We start from the raw sequence: 21,689 nt of genomic DNA, 5'->3' as shown, positions 1-21,689 counted from the left end.
TCAGACATACTACGGTTTCATTCTCGCATCCTAACACCCCCCTGCAAGGCAGCGCGCCTTCGCTGGCATCGTTACCGCGTAAGACCAGGTGACGAATCATTCTACACATCCCTTTTCGGGGCAGTTGTCATCGCTCCCGCATCCTCCTCGGCAGCAGGATTTTTGCCCATTTTTGTAATGTGTGATGAATGAGATAGATTGAGAGATAAGAGATAATGTGAAGTGTTTTTTTGTTGTGGTGCTTGCGTAGTGTTTCTAGATGAATGCGTTCGACAGTGTGGGCTCATCACACCCACGCCTGTTCCTATCGGCTGTCCGCGGCTGCTTATTCAATTTATTCGCAGCTAACCTCTTTCTCAGGGGCTGTTCCTTTATCCGCAATCTAAGGACGCGCTGTGTAGTGGTGATAGGCACCCACCCGTCCGATCTGGACGACAACGCCCAAGACCCGCTTAGGGTAGCGGCATTGTAACAGAGCCGAGACACTATACATGTTTAAAATGTTCTTTCTTTTTTTTTCAAAGTTTACTTATCAGTTGTAAATTGCTTAAAAAAAAGAAATTATTTCCCGCGTGAAAATATTATATGAGATCTCATGTAGATCTCATATAGATCTCATATGACTGAAATTCGTTCTGAGATCCATATGAGATTTATATGAGATGTATATGAGATCTACGTGAGGTCTCATATGCGATCTCATATAGATCTCATGTAGATCTCAGTACGAATTTCAGTCATATGAGATCTCATATAATATTTTTACGCGGGTTTGTTATATGACAATCAAGTTACAACGCGTGGTATATTTATTAAGATCGATCACAATCAAACAGATACCTATATGTGACAAATTTATTGAATAGACTTTAAATGTTCTAAATTCGCACGTGTTTTCTCCAACTATTTTCGCGTTTGATAAGCGCACTCACATGCTCCAAGTCCGATGCGGTTGTTATCGACTATTAGTCCAGTAAAATTAGCTGTGAAATCGCCCTGCGGTAGAAGTGGCTGCATTTTGGATATTTGGTAAATCGGGGTCGGAAAAGCCGATTCTGAAATTTGCAGCTTCCTAGAATGAGGGGTTCTATGCGAAAACAGCGTGCGAAAGTTATTTTTGCTCATATCTCGAGATCGGCTTGACCTATGAGAAAATGGCTGGCATCAATAGAAAGAGCGTTAAATTTTGCATTGGAAACGATTTTTTAATCGATTCCGATGAGCGCAAAGTTCCGAAATAATTAATGAAAAAGAAATTTGCTTGGTATAGAGGCAGGGGAGGGGAGTGCGCAGACGACATGGCCGCCGCCGCTCTCTCCGCGCGCAGCGGCGGGACGGCGGGAACCGAGACGCGTTTGAATGCGTCATGCGAAAATATTTTTGATTTCGCGGCGACACTCAGAAAACTTTGAAAATTACTTGAATAAAATTTTTTTGTTAGACCTATTTTTTAATAGAAAGATAAAAATGTTAATTTAAAGTTATACAAAGTTTTTATACAAAGTTATAAATGATCCTGACCATCACAACTTATTTATTTTTAACTCTGTGTTTATTAACAACTCCGTTTTGAAATATAATTATTTTTATAACTCCTTTTATGGTTCTTGATTTTTCTATATAATAAAAAGTATTAGTATTTTCAAAATCATAGCTATACTATACTATTTGATGTTCTTTATTTTACGAAAGCATGAAACATATGAAACGTAATTTATATACTACTAAATTTTTGGTAATCTCGAAATAGAATTTCGAAAAAAAAATTTTAATTCAGATTATTTAGTGCGATATAAATACCAGTGTCTCAAATGCACTCTGGAAAAAGTCATTCGCGACGTATCATATAACCGAACTCATCCAAACATCCTGTCACCGCATACTAAATGTTTATAAATTATGAATGTCAACGCCACTTTCTCAGTTCATTACTCGAGCTGGTTAATCATAGGTCAGAACACTTTGGTATCTCATCGAAGTAACATCGTGCTCTAAAGAGTGTATTCCAGAGTCATTTTTAACTAAAAATCTATTAGAAATCAAAAAATTATTGTTTTTTGAGTGTGTGCCTTCACAGTTTTTTAATTTGTGATACCAGCTTATTGATTGGTTTCTGAATCCTAGAAGAATATTTTATTATTTTCGAAGAATTTATTCAGAATTACGGTATGTCCACATATTTTATTTATTCATATAAATGCTAGAAATTTAGATTAAATATTTGAATACGATTGACATTTAAAAACTTTATAGCAAAGAAAATAAATATTTATTGAAAAAACATGCTAGGTTTGTAATGCAATAAAATAGTGTCCGCACTACATAATGACATTATTCAAATAATGCACTGCAGTAGATTTATATCAAATACTTTTTCATTTTAAATAGTACAAGTAAAAGTTAAGTTAGTGTATGTGTTAGATATGAAAATATTATTTGCATTTTTGCAATGAAGACCAGTACATTATTACGCTCTTTTGCGTCGAAGACTAGTGCATTTCGCACTTCTACGTCGAAAACTAGTATATTTTAAACTTTTGCGTCGAAGACTGGCACATTTCGCACTTTTGCGTCGAAAGCTAGTACACTTGACAAGCAAGATATCTGATTCGAACTATTTGAATTTTGCATCGTGTAATATGGGATTTGCCGAAATCAAAGTCGAGATAGAGTGTTAAGAGGTAAAATCAAGCTCATTTTTAAAAATGTCCATATTACACGATGTTCAATTTAAATAGCTCGAATCAGATATTTTACGTGTCGAGTGTACATACATTTCGCACTCCCGGCGGCAAAATGTAGTATATTTTATACTTTATATTAATGCATGGTTAGCGAGTTCAATTGCACCACGTACAAGTACTTGATTCTTTTTATTTTAATTTGTAAAACTTTTATTTATAGCAGCCTACGAGATTCGGATTATATTTATATTACTCTTGTTTTCTTAGAAATTTTTACGTGAAAGCTGCAATTTTGCATAGGTCTTCTTAATATTATTACGAGTATATTGTAGTTTTTTATTTTATTCTCTAAACTTTAAAAACATGGCAGTCTTACATGTTCATCGACAATTTTACCTCGCTTCATATTAACCTGCCAACTTTGAAATCGAAAATTACGCAAATATGTTCGGTAACCAATATTGGGAAAAACAAGAATTTTGTATACATTAGACGAATATATCTTCAAAGTTTCACATTGCATACTCTTAACATTCGTTGGTAGGGTTCGTTTTATACACAAAAATTTAACACGAATTTTTATATGAATTCTTTTTACACGTATGTTTTTACATTTGTTGAAATATATGCAAAAATTTCAATATCAATTCATTATTTATCAAGCTTAACAGGAATTAGTTTACTCATATCATATATACATAACAATGATCAAGTTATATATAACATTCATTTCAATAGTACGTCATCGAAACCGAACCTTTTCTTTCTCTCACGCGTATTCGTAAACAAAGATAAGTAGTTTGGAGACTGAGACCTCCGAAGTACAAAGAATGGGTTTCGATAGTTAGTCCAGTTAGATCAGTCAAGAAGAGAGCACATAAAAGCGAATATATGTTCTTTTCTTTTATTTAAAACATTCCGTACCTGCTTCCATAATCAAAAACATTGAACACAAAGAAATGATTAATATTACATTTTCTACACAATAACATTGTGTACAATATTATTGTATTAAATGTTCAGTACTAATTATCTATTTATGTTCAATAAAAAAGCTTATGTGTAAAAGAAAATTCGTATAAAAATTTGAATTCAAATGTGTAAAAAACCGTAGAACATTCTCAAATGTTTTTAATGTAGGATATGTTAAAAATTTTATAATTGCAAAACAAGTAAAAAATTTGCGACGAATAAAAATCTGTAAAAAACTTAAAATTTCATTGTTTCAGATGTTTTGCTTGATATTTGCACTAGCTTTTCTATTACATATACGTGGAGATGAAAATTCACCCTATGAATTAATACCTATAACGACACCAATATTACGAGAAGAGCTGTTTCAAGCCAAACTTTACAATGAGATTTGGACGACGATCCATTTTGTTGACATACTTGAGTTAGAAAGCCATGCAAATGAGGTGAATACAACATTACAAGATCTTCGAAATCAATTTTCTACATTTAAACCGTGCATTTATGGAATAGAGTTAGATCATATGTATAAAAGTCTTTATTCAATTCAACAAAAAGTTGATTTTTTAGTCTCCTTAAGCGATAAGAAAAGAGAAAAAAGAGGGTTATTTAATATAGTCGGAACAATACAACATTTTTTATTTGGCACTATGTCAGCCGACGATGCTGAAAGAATTGATAAACAAATAGATGACGTATATAATCATACGGGCCACATAGCGACACTTTTAAATGACCAAACAGCCATTATCAAGAGTACTCTGCGCAAATTTATAAATATAACTGAAAATTATAAACAAAATATGAAAATTATCAAGGATGGAATCATTACAGTCCTGAATGAACATTCTTTTAATGATAATATGCTAAAATGCATTTTAAATTTAAATATTCATATCGATAATTTATTAGGTAATGTCAATCTAATCTATGACTCGATTGTTGATGGAAAACTTGGAGTTGTGTCGCCTAGATTAATATCACCCACAAAATTTATGGACGCTTTACGCACAATACATTCAAAATGGTTTCACCAAGACTTACTATTTCCTTTAAATAAAAATTATTATGTAATGTACATGAAAATTAGTAAGATTAACATTATTTTGTCCGCTGGTAAACTTATTTATGTATTTCATACGCCAATACCAACTGGCTATGATTATACTGTGTACAAATTCACACCAATACCCATGTCAGGATGGAAACGTTACTATATATTTGACAGTATTAAAAATCAACCTGTTGCTGTCGATTCAAATTTTACAGAGTATAGCGTAATTGATTTAAATGTTTGTACATCTATAAATGATTTTAAAATTTGCGAGATAACATCTGCCGTTCATACATTTAACGAGGAAGAAAGTTGTTATGCACATTTGATAAAATACAAAGATGATAATGGCTGTTCTAGAAAATATTTTAATTTGCAAGCTGATTTTGTTTTGGCTCTGAGTAATGGTTTTAGTTGGTATATTTTACCAACCAATAAAGAAAATATATTCATAACTTGCGGCGATTCTAAATCAGATTTATATGTGACTATTACGAAGCCTCATATATTACGACTCAATTCAAATTGTAAAGGATACTCTAAGAACCATAAGTATTTACCAAGAAGTCACGGCAATGAAACAAAAATTTCAGAATATAAAATTAACATTCAATTTCTACCAGTTGAGCAGATAGCTCTAAATACATCAGCTTTAAAACTACCTGTATTTACTTCATCTAATGTTGACACTTCTGAAATTTTAAATTCAGCAAAAAATATTGAAGATATCATGAAAGATTTAGAAATTATTACATCTAATCATAACTACCATTCACGGCTGCTTACGGGTTATAGTATCTTTCATTATACTATGTATACTATTGCCACTATTTCAGTATTTTATATCCTTTATAAAACTGGAATACTCAATTGCATTTCAATTGCTTTTAAATTTTGTCTATTTCGACTGTGTCCAATATGTATGAAATGCAAAAATAATAATGATGAACGTAATGAAGCTGCTATACCATTTCAAACTACGAATGTCCAAATACGCGAAGAAAATATTGCTGCTCAACCATCAACGTCTGCAGATGATCGATCTATTGTTCGATATGATGCACGTGCTCCAATATCATAAAAAGTTTATGTATAATTTCAGTGATGATCCTATTTGAATATTTTAGATATATTTGAAGCTATATTTTAGATTTATAGTATATTTCATACAACTATATGATGTTTATACTGCATTATTCTGTACTACCATATTATTTATATTAACAATTGTACGCATCTTGTACAAGCATGCAATATAACAATTATATAAGAGTTTAAAAAGTATTTTGTAATAATTATGATGACCTTATGTAATATCAACTTATGATACCTTATATAATATCAATATTATCAATAAATTTAAAATAAAAATTAATTGAAAAAGTTTTTGTTCGTATAGTTCTGTATATAAAATTTCATTCTTGTTGTTCTTACTACAACATAATTAGAAAATAGTGTGTTTTTTCGTTTTGTTAATGTTGCAAGAAAATTCGTGCCAGAGAATTAGGTGCGATTTATTAATGAATTTATTATTTTGTTTCTTTGCTATAAATGTTTAACATGAAAATTGAAAATTGTCAAGAAATTAATATGGTTGACATTCAATTTTTTTTCAATTTGTAATTTTAAAAATTCTAATTTTTAGTTTGTTTGAACAATGGAAAACGAATATATGTGTGAAGAAACTATATGCACTCTTTGCGACAAACTACTACAAAATGATACAGATGATATCGTTCAAGTTCGTAGTAAAGGTCTAGAAACTTTTATAAATAAAAGTAAAAGCAGAGAGGATGAAAAGTTCAAACAATGGATAGGAAAACAGAGTGTAAGCTTTCATGAAATTTGTAGAAAGCGCTATTCGGCAATACCGCAGAAGACAAGTAAAAGAAAAAGGGATTCCTCATTACCATCTCCGCCAGCACAAAATTTCTCATTTTCATTGCCGTCATCGTCAACAGCAAGTGTTTCAGATGACTATAAGTTTGACCAATATTGCTTTATTTGCAATGAAGTATTAGATCCTTCTCATAAAAAAGTTAGCTACTTAAAACGCCCGTATACCTATCAGAATCTTTTGAATGTTGCTTCTGAAAGAAATGACGATCTCGGTATGTCGGTACTGAATCGATTGGGGGGTATATCACTTGAAGAAACAAAACCTAGGTACCATTATTATTGCTATAAATCCTTTTTACATAAATCTTTAATGCCATCAGAAGAAGAAACTGAACCATATAACATGGACAATGAACCATGTAATTTTAATGATGAAACGGATGATTTAATTGAAAATATATACAATTACATCGAAGAAAGTGGAAAGTTTCAATTCTTTTTATCGGAATTACATGATGTAATTGATACAGGTATAAGTAACAAAGTATTATGCAAAAAATTAAAAGAGAAATATAACGAAGATATTTTCATTTTAAAACATCGTGGCCGAGAAACACTTATTTACTATAAATCAATCAACTTAACAAAAATTTATAGCGATTGGATCAGTAAGAAATCAATCGACAATTTTGAAAAAAATGCTGTTGTAAATTTCGCTGCAGAAATTCTTCGAGCTGAAATTGTGAGTACGAAATATGAAAATTCATCTTATCCACCTGCGCAAAAATTTTTGGACAACGTCAATTCAGAAATATCCGAATTACTGCAAAATTTTCTCAATCATCTTTTTAAAGAAAAACAGGACAGTAATATTGAAAATAGTCAAGTGAAAAGCGACATTATTGCTCATGCTATAGTCTCCTTTCTGCGTCCAAGAGCTTTTCTTTCTAAATTACAATTAGCTCTCGGCATTTATATTTACAGAAAAACGGGATCGAGACTAATGATTGATCTTCTGTCTAAGTTTGGTATCAGTGCTTCTTACAAACGTATTCAAATGTATGAAGCCTCAACGATAGTAAATCCACCAATTCAACATATTGACAGTGCTTTTGTTCAGTTTGTATTCGACAATACTGACCATAATGTTGGAACATTAGATGGTCACGAAACGTTTCATTGCTTAGGAGGTGTCGCAGTTTATACTTCAGATTTTGAAGTTGTGGTAGAGGGTGGTTCACAAAAATGTTCAAAAATGCCAACAGCTGCAGAGATAGCTTCGCATAAACAAATAAAAACATACCCCTGTAGCAAAATTGATTCACATGCGTTGCATAATATCAAATATATTTCTGTGAATAACCTTCATTTAGGCAATCGGCCAATTTTCCCAGAGCATTATACAGGATATGCATGGGGTAAAGCTGTGGAAATCTCGATCTTACCGTCTTGGAAAGGCTTCATGGAAATTTTGTCACAAGATAAAATATTTGCATTATCCAACATAACTTGCTTACCTTTTATAAACCAGCCACCGTCCAACTTAACTACATTAAATACGGCTCTGCATTATGCAGTTGCAGAAGCTCGTAAAGTAGATCAAAGAACTATTTTGATCACTTTTGATCAACCTTTATATTGGAAAGCTCGCTGTATTGTTGCACAGTCGGAAAATGGTGAATTGAAAGATGTCGTGATTCGTTTAGGAGGTTTCCATTTGCTAATGTCATTTTTAGGAGCAATTGGTTACATCATGGACGGAAGTGGACTCGAAGAAATGTGGTCATTATCTGCAAATCAATGAGTAACGTAGCTGGAGTAGAAGAATTTATTAATGAATTTTTTAGTAATTGGATGAAAAACCCTCCTTTGATAAAAGACTGTAAAAGTAATAATTTTATGAAACACTTATTAACACGTGATTCAACAAGTGCTATATATAATAAAGGTAAAAAAAGTATTATAACATTATTAGAAAAAAATGAAGACTTGCAACAATTAATATCCATATTTTATAAGCCATTCCAAAATGTCGACGATATATATAGAGTTGCTGAAAAACTTATGATAATAATGTATGGTGCAGATGACCAAAAACTGACTCTACATGAATTAAGATATAACATATTTTGCACATCTACAGCAATTGCAAAAAAAGAATTATCTTTATCGTCTTTACCGCCTACCGATTCGGTATTAAGAGAGCATGCTAAAAGAGTATATTACCAAATGCAGATTTGGCTTGGATTCGATTTAGATCCAGTATTATGGGGATGGAAGAGAACGAGTAATATGCTACTACCTATTATGAATCCTAAACCAGTTGCACCAGTCGAATTACTGGAGATGGTGAGTTATTATATGTTATCCTAAAATATATTATATGAAATTGTCTAATTTTTCTTTGAAAATAATTTCCAAATGACGTATTTAATATTTACTTTAGTGAACTATTCGATATTTTCTATTGTAATATTTACTGTGATAAGAAAAAATAATTAACTTGATTTTTAGATATTTTGTGGATGTAAAACAAATTGTAACACATCCCGATGTTCGTGCAAAAAGGCTGGCATAAAATGTAGTTACAGTTGTAAAAATTGCAATGGCCAAAGCTGTGAAAATGCTTCAAATTCGCATAAGGTCATACTTGAGAGTGATACAGAAGAGCGACAAGATGATATAGATGATATAGAAGATAATGAAAATATGTGGAATGATGAAATAAATGATTTACAAGAAGAAGATGTTGATGAATCACAAACTGAAAATTAAAAAATTTTGCTGAAAAATTCTGTCAATTCTATTTACTAGAATAATATAACCATTTTATTATATATTAAATTTTTACAATAATCATATTTATTTATATTTTGACCGTTTTATCCTTGTATTATTGATGTTGCTTCATAATAACATTAAAAAATGCTATCGTAAATTTTTCAACAATAATTTACTTACAGGTAAAAAAAACACAAATTCAAATAATAATTTGTTAGATACTCGTGTCATATGTTCACTTTCCAGCACGGCGTAAGCATCCTCGCTACGCTCGGGCGCTTAACCCCGCCGTGCCAGAATGTGCCTCATCGCCTTGTATCGTAATGTACTATGGGTAACTCAAACTAAAGAAATCGCTGCCGCGCATACAAAAGTTATATGAAATATGACTATTTCATTTTTTCAGCGTCATTGGTGCAACGATTAAATCAAATTTGGGATGCAAGGTAATGTCATTTTTCCGCTCATTGGATAGCTATATTGTTGAGAACATTTATTACTTATTTAATTCATAATTAACTATACATACTTGATAATTATATAGCTAATTTCGATAATATTAATAAAAAGTTCATACAATAAGTTTTCCGGGTGTCGCCGCGAAATCAAAAATCATATTTTCGCATGACGCATTCAAACGCGGCTCGGTTCCCGCCGTCCCACCGCTGCGCGCGGAGAGAGCGGCGGCGGCCATGTCGTCTGCTCACTCCCCTCCCCTGCCTCTACACCAAGCAAATTTCTTTTTCATTAATTATCTCGAAACTTTGCGCTCATCGGATTCGATTAAAAAATTGTTTTCAATGCAAAATTTAACGCTCTTTCCATTGATACCAGCCATTTTCTCATAGGTCAAGCCGATCTCGAGATATGAGCAAAAATAACTTTTGCATGCTGTTTTCGCATAGAACCCCTCATTCTAGGAAGCTGCAAATTTCAGAATCGGCTTTTTCGACCCCGATTTACCAAATATCCAAAATGCAGCCACTTCTACCGCAGGGCGATTTCACAACTAATTTTACTGGACTAATATATTATATTAGCAAGTAAAAGTGACTTTTAGCGACACCTGCCAGGTGAGTACAGAACTAAACGTATAAACGTAATTTTTACAACAAAACTATACCAACGAAAAGTCTATCTTCGTTGGTAGAACGTAGATGCTTCTGGTAGTCGAAGTAATTGTAAACATTTAATCAATTTATACTTAATATTGTCGCCAGAACATCGACGCTTTTGTACGATTTACACTATATTCTCATAACTATTATCAAGTCACAATCCTGACAAAACGTACAGTGATGTATTCGTATTTACATTTTGAAGTAACATAACCTAAACCGTTAGTAGTACTATTTATTTCTTTAACAAATCATGCCCGTAATTTATTTTTATATATTACATAATTAAGCATGTAACAAACCTGCTTTACTTATATTCCAGACAACGTCAATAGTGATACACATATTAATCAAAGATTGCATTTATCAAACGTAATGTACGTCAACAATATTGCTGAAGAAAAAAGCATTTTAACTCTATTTTTATATGAATATAAGTGTTTGGAAAGTATACCAAAGTTTGAGAATCAAACTTGAAAATAAGTTGTCGAAGCATGTCCATTTGGACAAGTATTTTCAGATACTTTCGTCGACGATTATTATTTGGACTGATTTTTGCTCTTTTATTTATATACTGTGTACTTAGTTTATTCCGTAATGAGGTATGTCTGTCTCTACCAATACATAATGCTTTATTAAATTACTGTGAATTGCAAAAATTATGATTGATTTCTTCTTTAGAAAAAAGGACTGACTTTTGGAAATGATTTTGATGATATGGATAACATGATCATTGGAGAAAACAGCGATGATATTTTTAATGATGAAGATGGGGATGAAGAGATTGTCAAATCTCCTGGTAAGCCATTGCTATGGCAAATGGAAGTGATGAATGATGTAGGAAATGCCAACTCAGTAGAATTCGCTAATATTGACAGTTACGGTGAAAATGAAACTTCTTCAAAACCTTGTCGTAATTCAGTTCAAGTAAGCAAAATAATATTTTTCATCATCAGAATATTACATTGTAATGCTTGTAACGTTTGTAAAGCTTTATCTTGATGTTTATTTCAGGGCAAATTACTAATTGTTGATGAGAAAGGCTATGTGTGCTCTCGGCATGAAGTACTATCAAATGGCTGTTGCAGCTTGGAAGCTTCAGATCAGAGAACTATATCCAGTTCAGTGCCTTCTTCAAAAAAAACTAGATACAGTTGTAAAACATGCAGTCCTCAAGGTTGCTGTACAATCTACGAATATTGCGTCTCCTGTTGTCTGGACCCAAACAAGGTACTTGTTAGTGAATCAATAAAACCAAAATACTGAGCATTCATAGTATTAATAAAAATAACAAACTTTATTCATATACACTTGCACCGTTTATACAAAATAACAACATGTCTTAAAATTGCAGGTAAAAAAGAGGAAGAGTTTCACCATTGATCAAATACGTAAAGAAAATTTGAAACTAAGACGAGGTGAGGACATCTTGAAGTTACGGCTGCGAAGTCTCGATCGCTTTCAGTTGTGTCTAGCGGCATGCCGTACTTCCAGTGCTAGCGTGCAGCACGAAAATACGTACAAAAATCCATTATACAAACACTGTTACATTCTTCAACTTCCCAGTAATCATTTAACGCAAAGACATAAAAGAAACTCGATATCGCTTAATAATAATGATAACGATCTCAGGATCGCTTTTACATCTTCTTCTGCAGTAGAATTACTTTACCTGCATCTCCTACTTCACGAATATTCCAAATCTAACGAATCCACTGTATGCGTGTATCCGAACTTGTTTCAAATTAAAGCTAACGTACGTTGTTCAATTTAGACGATAGACCCCAGAAAAGCAATATTTAAGCATTTTTCAAAACGTTTTATAGAGAAGATTGTATACCTCTCATAAGCATTGACCGGAGCTTCCAAATGTCGATAAAGTTTATGTCCGAAGAGCTAGGAAAACGGCGTCTAAATATTTCTAAAACTTCCTCTTCGATGAGCTGTTGGACGGTACCTTCGACCTATAAAGTAACAAATAACCGTTACTATCTTACTTCATGTAAAACGGAAATGTCGAAATGACAAAACTTTTTCTTTACTATACAACATGATTTAGTTTTATTTAAAAGAAAAGTATAGCTGCTATCGAAAGTGAAGAACTTCACCTTTATATATTCAACGTCAGCAGAAGCATAGTGACAGGAAATCGCTTTCCTCGTTCGAGTAGAGACATTTTTCCAAGAGCCGTGTATTAACAATGGATGGAAGAAGACGGTGTCTCCGGGTTCCATCTCGACGTCCACCCAATTTATTGACTCCGGCAAATCCTAGAATACGGGGCATATTGTCAAGTCTTATTATTCTTACAGATGAAAGAGAAAGACAGCTGAGAATATCCTTGACTATTTCGATAAAAATTGCTTTGAAATTATTTATGAGTCGAAGATTGTTTTTACATCAGAAAGCTATATACTGGCAATCGGAAAAACGACCATTACCTGTATTCCGTGATACATTTTGTTGACTGCGCCCTCGGGATAGCCGTGAGGCTGTAGGTCGTAGGTGAGGTGCGATCCCGGATAAACGTGAAGGCAGCCGTTCGCCTTGTCGCATTTTTCAATAGCAGTCCAGGCGGCCACTATCTTGTTGGCTGGTCTGAAGGGGAAGTAATAGAGGTCCTGGTGCGGAGGGTGTCTGCAAAGCATTATTAGAGGATATTAACGTGTATATAATATTATGGGTAATACTCTCTCTTTAGTGCGGGTCTATAACGAGTATACCGATGGAAGTTTGCGGGTCGACGCAGTTATATCGTAGCTGCGGTAGACGAGCTCCGCGCGTTCGTAGTTTTATTGGGGGGGGGGGGGGGGGTAATTAACACGTACCAAGCGCGACCTGATCCTCTCATTATTAACTCATCGTTATACTCCGAGAGACAATGGGCAGGTGGCGGACATGCAGTTAGCGGTACGCAGGTGTACCTGATCCGTCCCTCTATACTCCTCTTTTGAAGAATTTGAAATGCTTTTATATTTTATAGTTTTATAATGATTTTGAATAGCTGCGTAACATTTTTGTTCTAAGCTTTTGAAGTATTTTATATTTTTATTTTACGACCTACATATCAGAGCTGTTATAAAGGTAATTTTTCACAGTAATATCGCTGGATCGTTTTATTCTCGCTTAAACGTATGTAGTACGCGAAACAGCGTACCCAAGCTTTATTAAAAATTCTGAACATCATATCTCTATAATTATAATACGAACGAATACGAGGGTGCTCCGCGCGCAGGATTCGCTGAAATTATAATGCGCAGTTATACTACTCTGCACGTACGCGTAAAAAATGTCGTAATTTTCTTCACGATAATCCGTTTGGCAATTCGCTTCAATAACAATAACTTCACGATATTACAGACGTATTTTATTTCACTTAATTTAAAAAAAATACTCGGCGCGTTTTTTACGCCTTTTCTGAAAAAAACATCGTTGTACAATACACGAGATAAAGAGAACTTTGCTCCCTTAGATTTATCTCGGCGGCGATAACTCATTCTTGTGTCCCTTTTGTCCGCGTGAAAAAAAAGCAAATGAAAGCAGAAAGAAAGAGTGACTAAAAGAAGTTGCGATCCGAGCTCTCCCCAGATTCTCGTGTTTACCTCGCAACCTTTGTCTTACGGATTTCCTCGTAAATTTAATTTTTTTACCCTCCTATTCTCTATTTTATTTCATTTGCGAACTCGAAGAAAATGTGGGAAATAAGATTTTTTCGAAACGCGAGAAAGTCCGCGACAATAACGGTGGTGGGCACTTTGATCGAATACCGCGAGGGCGAGAGCAAAAGTTCCATTATTAATACAAAGTACGTGTATCTACGAGGCGGAGAGATAAACTTGCGCTCTGTTACCACAATCTTAAAATATGCGACGCGTGGCTCGAGTGTATTATAACCATAGCTCTTACAAACGGTGCAGAAAAAGCTGCTGTTCTCGCAGAACATGCGGGAATAAGTATAGAGTTACGAGAGCTGTGCACAAAAAAGAGAGGCGCATACAAACATAATTTAATTATACTGAAATAACAAGAGGAAATTTATTTTCCGAGCCAACGGATTCAGCTGCTTGGATAAACGAATGCGTGTAGTACACTCGTATATGAGTCCATGCATTTATTCATATACGCGAATAACAAACAACATTATTACAGTGGTCCAATAATACCTCGAACTTCCAGAGCCTACATCTGGTGGCTTGGCGATGAGCATGCTGTGCACCCCCAGTATGTTGGGTCCGGTGAAAGTCTCCACCACGTCGAGAAGCTCTTTGTTCCTGAAGTATTCAAGGAATACTTCGTCGTGGAGGATGTCCTGGATCTTATTGACCGATTTCCGGTCGATAACGTCCCGCATCACTGTGGTGAAACCTTTTGGGATCTTGCCCGTGGCGTAGTCGTCAAATCTATTATATGAACACATGGATATTTTTATTTATTCAACTATTGAGTCAATTTATATCACGAGAATTACCTTCTACTGCACTTCTGGAGTATGTCGAGAGGAACGAGCCCCGGTATGACCAAGAAACCATTGCGCTCGTAAAAGACCCTTTGAGCGTGGCTCAGTCGACCAGTGTCCCTCGTTAAGGTAAAGCTCTGCATTTTTCCGCCGAGTCGTTATTATTGATCTGCAATAAAGGTAATGTCTATGTATGCTTTACACCTTTACCATTAATATCGATCGGATACATAACGAATAAGTACGCATCGTTCAGTTCCAAAGTAAATAGCAGGCTATCAAGAGTTGGCACACGTTATAGCTATCACCACACCGCATAGATATACGAGAGGAAAGAGTGCAGCGGTTGAATTGTTAAATTGCGAAATTCTCGGAAGTGTTCTTTAGCACCAATTTGTGAATTGAGTCGCACGCAGTTAATTCATTATCGAGAGTAATCGCGAGGGAAGCCGAAGCTATGTACTTCACTGCGACTTCTATTATCACCAGGCCTTGAAACGGCCGGGAATTACTATGTTCACACGCGGAGTTTAACGACGTCTCCAAGAAATCTCACATCGTATAGGCAACGATCCAAGCGCAAAAAAGCATACAGTATACATACGATCGCATCCCACTATATATGACATATATCTTGCCCCCGCGGTCGGAGATGCGCGTGCGTCGTGCCGCCGCGCGATCGCTCAGCTCGCAGCACGTGGCGGAAAGCAGCGTCGAAAAGCTCGCGCTACTGGCCGGCGATCAAAGCCGCCGCGACGATCCTGCGACGCGCACGCGAAAGCTCCTCGCGCTCCTCTCCTACACACACTTACTACACGCGCGTATACTTTGCCTATCGCGCGCTGCTGTGCGAAAGCAGGTGTGGATCCGCGCTTCGGAGACACCATCAGCTGCTGCTCTTGTTAGCGCGCCGAGAACCTCTTTTCTTGGGACGAGGAGATAAGGGCCAGTGTGTTCGTACGCTCGAGAACGAGGGAAAATAATGATACCGCACTTGGGTGAGTCGTTTTCTCCTGGTAAAAGTAGTCTATGATGTATACACATTTTTTTTCTCCCTTTCAATGCGGGAGTAGATAAGGCGGCTTTCAATGCAGCTGTACGTGCTTTTCGCGCGACGGACAGGTGTCGATTTTTTATTTTGACTGCCGTGCGGGCTCTTTGTTCGTCGATTTCGACGGGGAGCAGCATTTCTACGCGAGCTTTTGTTCGAGCCGTTTGGGTTTTTTTTATCGAAGCGGTGGCTAGTACGTACACCGAGGCTTTATAGTGTCTATAGGTAATCGTTATTTTTTGTTTGCTGGCTGACGCTAACGACTGGGCTTTGGAAATTCGTATATTTTGTTGATAAACCGCAGAGAGACTATAATGGATAATGTTACGATCGGGGGCAACAAATTTAAAAGAATTTGATTGAAAATCAAGCCGGTTATGGGCGCAATTCTGGCTTAAATCAGGCAATATGCATACTGATGTAGTATGCATATTTATGAAATGCGAGCCTTTTGTGTGCTGAAAACTACGTAGTTCATCGAAATTTCTTTCGATGAAACGAATAATAAAATAAAGATAAAAGCAACCGATATATGGGTATTATGCCCGATCGCGAGTAATGAAAATCCAGCGCGTTAATGCCTAAAAGATATTAATTGACGCGAACGATCCATCGGTTAACTGTTAAATCCCATCGCATAATAAACCTTTCGTCTGTAATATACCTCTCCATTATCGTTAAAATTGATGGTCACGCCAAGGCCGTTAACTATAGTATAGCATCACGTTGTGCCCCTAAAAAGTGTAATGATCAAAATACATGGATTGAGGGATTACCGTTACGTCAATATACGTACGGCTTTATTAATAATAAGTCGTCGCAGTCATGGATTAATAATTATTGCTATTCAGTGTTTTACGATTCCGATTATGTTCTCGCTGAAAAACCTGTTGCGAATCGCCTACCTCGCTTCGGACAACTTTTTTCAAAAAGAACAACGCTCTATACTGCAACTAATCGTATACAACAGTATAAAAATGACACATTCTATTATATAGCACTGCCGATGCTAATGCAACAACGACACACGGCGCTCCCTATTAGAGCGGAGCTAACAAAAAAGCGAATCAATATACCAATTCTCGCTGTTAACGCCTCGCATCGTCACCTGTCGCTTTCCGCGAATTATTGCACAATAGCGAACGATCCGCGACTGAAAAAGCTCGCGTTCCACATCGCGCACGAGACGGAAAAATCATCGGCGAAGCACAGCTGAAAGACGGATTTATGCATGCGCATGGACAGGGGGTAAAGTCCGCGCGGAAGGAGAGCAAGCAGTCAGACGCAATCGATGTGTACCGTTAATTATTAATCTCGAGGTCTACAACCTTAGCTATGCGCTACGAGGTATACGCTAGCTGCATATATATCTCCGTGGGACCTTTGACGCGTCGGTCCGTTAAAGATCCCTGCGTTATGTATTATAGTCAGCGCTTTTCTCGCGCTGCGTCGCCTTCCGGGGTTATAGATGCGTGTATACTGATGTGTGCAGTGCATCCGTACAGTAGTCGACGCCAGTTGAAACAATGAGTTCGGGTTTGCTGTTGCTTTTCCGCGCGCGGTTTTATGGAATAAGGTCTGCGCGCTTGTTTTTTCGTTGGGACGAGCGAAGCGCGAAAATCAAAGCTCGCGCGTTTTTCGCACTTCCGGGTAGCTCGATTTTTGCGCTGGAGCTTGAAGGCGAATTTTCAAATTTCGGATGAACGACTGCGACGCGTATTGTTCGATGCTGGGGTATGGCTTCTTTTTATTGCTTATTTTTCATATGGATATTTACGGATCTTTCATTGTGCGCCGCCTTTGTTATACTGCTCTCGGCGGTCACGCTATTGGGCATTGTTTTGAATTACAAGTGCGCTAGCTATTTCAGAGAGTTAGGGAAAATGTTTCGAGCGTGAGCGGTGTGCAGAGTTTATGACGTTTGAAATCTTAAAAATGAAAAATTTGGTTTGTCATAAATATTTTTACCCTTTCTGTTCGATTGAATTTAATCGATTACAATATTTATTTAGTCCGATTTAAAAACAGACTATAATCCACATAATGGGAGATGACAATGTGTTGCAGATCATTATTTAGAACGAGCGTTTTGAATGGTCAGTGTCGACTTTAATTGAATCTATCTATTTTACAATTATTCATATTGATTTATCGAAACCCATCATAAAATGTGTTACATAGTTTATCACATTTTTCTGGACCATGAATATTCTATACCACTGTATAAGACTTGAAAAAATCGATTATCGCTCGCCTTTAATATGCAGAACATGCATAATAATCGTGTCATTATACTTTGACTGTGAGCTTATAATTATACATAATTACCGTGAAATCATAAATTTAGAATATAATTATAATCAACCTGTTATTTTGTGCCGAGAAAATAGTACTCCATACATAGAGTTGTTATTTAATCAAAATTGAGGCAAACTATAATTTCCTCGTTGAAAATATGAGAACACATGACAGCTTTTCTATTGCAGGAGGTTCTAATAATAAGTAACATAGCATAATGACCCTTATTACCGCGTACCAACATAGAAATTCGTGTTTTCAGGTCATATACTGAAACAGTCGAATGTATTTATAGCCCTTATATATAAGCGAATGGAAATACGATAAAAGTTGCTTTGATTTTATACAGTTTAGTAATTTCTTGGAATTCAAATTGTAATTCGGAAGGCGATCCAAATTCAAAACCCCCACTAAGTTCCTTTTATAGCATTTTCACGAATCGATGATTTTCACAATTTACATTAAAGAAATTCAAGCTGAATTCCTATGCCTTCCCCCAATAGCTACACATGGTATACACGCAACCGAATTCTTCATTATCGGGCTATACGTCAAACACCCAACTCCTGGAATCGAACCCGCGAATCGCACGAGAAAATTCACACACAACTATATGAAACTCACAATAAACCTCCGTCAATTGTAATACGTATACAGCTTCCGATTATTAAAAATGCATCCAACCAAAAATCCACGCACTCGCTTCCCCAACTATGCGCGCGATGACGTACTTCCGAAGAAAAGAAAAAAATCTCTCCCACGCGCGTCTTCTTCCTTCGCCGACCGTTGCACTTGCCCCTGTTTTCAGTGCATAAAACGCCGCGAAATCGTCGGATATACACGCCAGGGGGGTAAGTGTTAACGATCGAAGCGCGCGCTCGACCGTGCATGTGTGTGAGTTTTTTTTTAACGCACAAGGTGGTTTTCGCGCAAATATTGTCGAATACGAGAGCTGCACTTATAGGTCAGCAGTTATGAGGGTTAAGTGTGTTGACCATACACGTATAGAACCGCGGAGCGAAATTCAAGCTTGGCCGACGACGTTGCGATGTTGCACTTTTTTATGTGCTACTTTCTTATGTGTGTATGTGACCCGATATTTTTGTTTATGGCTCTATTTTACGGCGGGCATCGGCACCTACTTTACAACCCGCGCTGCTGCAGCTACTTGGTTAAAATCTCGCCTTTTACGTGCCTACACCTTGTGTAAAGAGGGCTTTTGAAGGGTTTCGAAAATTTTTTACTAGCGCACGGTTAGAATATTTTATATACGGTTTGCGTCGGTGATTTGTAAAATTATTTCACAGAACCGTTATGCGATGCAGTATACATTCGAATGTGCAACTATAATCGTAAAAGTCTGTACACGTGGGAGTTTGCCATGTCTCTATGTCTCTATAGTGGCAAACATTGAACGCGCGATAAAAAAAGTTTATGCGTTGGCGGTTAGCGCGGCGCATCGACGTTTTCACTTTTAACGAAGAAATACCTGTATGTACGTACGACGACCAATCGAATTTTACACGCGTTTCATCGATAAAAAAAACGACTCAATCGCGTTACGCGGACAGCGTCGGTTTGAAATAAAAAAAAATGGCCTCGGCACTACCCCACGGAATTTGAAACCGACGTCCCGGGAAAAGAAGCGTCTTAAAAGCCCGTGTCCTTAGCGGTACACGACAAGAAAAAAAAACCAGTTGACGATTTCTCCGCGCAGGCATCGACGCGCGCCCGGAAAAGCGTAAGTGTCCCTGGGAAAAGGGAAGGAACGCAGGAATCTCGTATGTCTACGTCCTCGAACAGTGAAGTATATCAGCGATAGGGATATGGACGAACGCGAGTTGGCCAGACACCCGGGCGCGTAGGAGGCTTGCCAGTAGTAGCGCGCGGTTAATTCGAAAATTCGAGTCCCCCGCGCTATACGTTCGGCCGAGTCACGTTGTATCCGTAAATTTCACTCAGGCTCTTCTCCCGCGTTCCTTCTCGTTTCAGTTCTTTCTCTCTCACTCGTATTCGGATAAAAGGCTGTTAACCTAGTTCGGGTCACGTGTGTCGGGATATCCGTCGCTCTTCTTTTTCTCCGTCTCGGGTGTATAACCCTCTGCTCATTTATCAGCTGAACAGACGGATATAATATAGGTATATAGCTCGTGGTGCGATGTTAAGTGAGTTCAATGGTCCGACTGTATTACTCGGTTTTTTTAGGATAATTCGAGGGGGTAAGTTGCGGCACGCGCGCGAGCGCGCTTTTAACGCGATTGAGTATTTATTCGGGCTGATTGTTCTGGGGTTAATTTCGCGGAAGATTCAACGGGCGGCTATGACGTGACGGTAATTGAGAAGGTATATTGAAATAATAAACTAACGTCTACTTTTCTTTGATTATATAGTTGGAATATGTTGTAGTTGAACGATTTCGAGACTGTCCTAAGGCTGTTTACTCAGGGTAAAACAAGAGTTTTATCTTCTATATATAATTTCAATAAGATTTATATAATCTTATATTGTTATTGTACAGCAAAAGCTGTAAAATCTTTGTAGTGTCTGTCACTATCGCTACAAAAATTACCAACATCCTCGTGTGCGACATCTGATTTGGCTTCGTGGTCGACTGTAACCCCCCGCTTAACGGCGCTAATCTGCAATGTAAAGGTGTAATAAAGGGCTCGGACGCGAAAAATCGAAGAGCAGAGCCGTAGTTCGATGCTTCGCACCCATTGTCTGAGACGGCCGTAAAACGAAGGGATGCGACGCCGGAGAAATTTGTACTGCAGCGCAGCAGGGATGCCTCTAGGTATGGCGCTAGATCGTAAAAGTGAAATGTGGTAAAGCCAGAGTCCTTTAGCTGAGTTATTGCACCTCAGGTGAAATTTTTTTTCTGAGGCTTCGGTTTTCAGGAGAAAGTTGTCGTTCCCTTTGTTTATGGTTTTAGATAAAAAGATATAGTTTTTTGCACTGAGGTTCCAAAGTTTTTTTTTGAAACGCTTTTATTTTATGGAGAGAAAAATGGTAGTTTTCTTAAAAAATCACATGCTTGACGATTCATGATTTTTATTACATAGAGAGGCAGTAGGTAATTATTATTATTGCAAAATAATAACAAAAGTTTTTATGAGAGCATCGTCAGATTTTTCAAAATCAAATTAAGAACTTCGTTTTATAACTTATAAAAATACTTAAAAGCCGTCTTACGTGCCCTCTGCGACTTTCCTAAAGTCGTAAATCCTCCGCAGATATAAAATGCGAACTATTGAGCCGAGAAATTATTTCGCCAGCTTACTAAATTATCGGTAAAGTTGAGATCCTTCATTCTCCCGAAAGTGCAGCAGAAACAGAAAATGACGCTAAAAGTAGATTAGACAAGCTTATTATACCTCAATTGTACAGGATCCTATGATCAGTTAAACTCGTAACGTCCTTCCAGCGGAAAATAACT

The 21,689-nt window shown here is 36.5% G+C and overlaps 4 protein-coding genes across 19 annotated transcripts in view; 3 read left to right on the top strand and 1 right to left on the bottom strand.

Annotated features, from left to right (window-relative positions):
* Positions 1–1,623: 1,623 nt before the first annotated feature.
* On the top strand, positions 1,624–9,418 carry LOC103318190. Of its 3 annotated transcripts, XM_031924581.2 has the most exons (3): positions 1,630–2,166; positions 8,785–8,898; positions 9,064–9,418. In XM_031924581.2, the coding sequence occupies exons 2-3, from the start codon at positions 8,842–8,844 to the stop codon at positions 9,322–9,324; spliced, it is 318 nt and encodes a 105-aa protein (XP_031780441.1). In that variant the 5' UTR covers positions 1,630–2,166; positions 8,785–8,841; the 3' UTR covers positions 9,325–9,418. The 3 variants fall into 3 exon arrangements, with proteins under 3 accessions (XP_008218056.2, XP_031780441.1, XP_031780440.1); XM_008219834.4 differs by lacking the exons at positions 8,785–8,898; positions 9,064–9,418 and adding an exon at positions 3,914–6,046 and having other exon boundaries at positions 1,624–2,166; XM_031924580.2 differs by lacking the exon at positions 1,630–2,166 and having other exon boundaries at positions 6,361–8,898.
* Positions 9,419–10,405: 987 nt separating this feature from the next.
* On the top strand, positions 10,406–12,822 carry LOC100118604 (UPF0454 protein C12orf49 homolog). The gene is made up of 5 exons (XM_001602486.6): positions 10,406–10,669; positions 10,771–11,050; positions 11,130–11,375; positions 11,463–11,678; positions 11,803–12,822. Exons 2-5 carry the CDS (start codon positions 10,943–10,945, stop codon positions 12,220–12,222), a joined length of 990 nt encoding a protein of 329 aa, XP_001602536.2. The 5' UTR covers positions 10,406–10,669; positions 10,771–10,942; the 3' UTR covers positions 12,223–12,822.
* LOC100118569 (phytanoyl-CoA dioxygenase, peroxisomal) overlaps positions 11,718–21,689 on the bottom strand; it is a 70,538-nt gene continuing 60,566 nt past the window's right edge. For all 12 annotated transcript variants that reach the window (XM_008211535.4, XM_031924582.2, XM_031924584.2 and 9 more), the window contains 5 exons: positions 14,917–15,073; positions 14,612–14,848; positions 12,890–13,085; positions 12,557–12,718; positions 11,718–12,412 (listed from right to left, as the gene is read on the bottom strand). In XM_008211535.4, the coding sequence (XP_008209757.1) occupies positions 12,269–12,412; positions 12,557–12,718; positions 12,890–13,085; positions 14,612–14,848; positions 14,917–15,047 (870 nt within the window). In that variant the 5' untranslated portion in view covers positions 15,048–15,073 and the 3' untranslated portion in view covers positions 11,718–12,268. The remainder of the gene's footprint in view (positions 12,413–12,556; positions 12,719–12,889; positions 13,086–14,611; positions 14,849–14,916; positions 15,074–21,689) is intronic.
* Positions 15,611–21,689, top strand: part of LOC100678032 — a 46,131-nt gene continuing 40,052 nt past the window's right edge. For 2 of the 3 annotated variants that reach the window (XM_008211519.4, XM_008211510.4), the window contains exon 1: positions 15,621–15,902. The gene's annotated coding sequence lies outside the window, so the exon portion shown is untranslated. Of the gene's footprint in view, positions 15,903–21,689 lie in introns of all 3 variants that reach the window. The other variant, XM_031924578.2, reaches the window with a different exon arrangement.

This window comes from Nasonia vitripennis, chromosome 2 (genome assembly GCF_009193385.2).
Source record: "Nasonia vitripennis strain AsymCx chromosome 2, Nvit_psr_1.1, whole genome shotgun sequence".
NCBI classification, from domain to species: Eukaryota; Metazoa; Arthropoda; class Insecta; order Hymenoptera; family Pteromalidae; genus Nasonia; species Nasonia vitripennis.
Note: the sequence above shows the minus strand (reverse complement) of the source record. Positions and strands in the feature narration are given on the sequence as shown.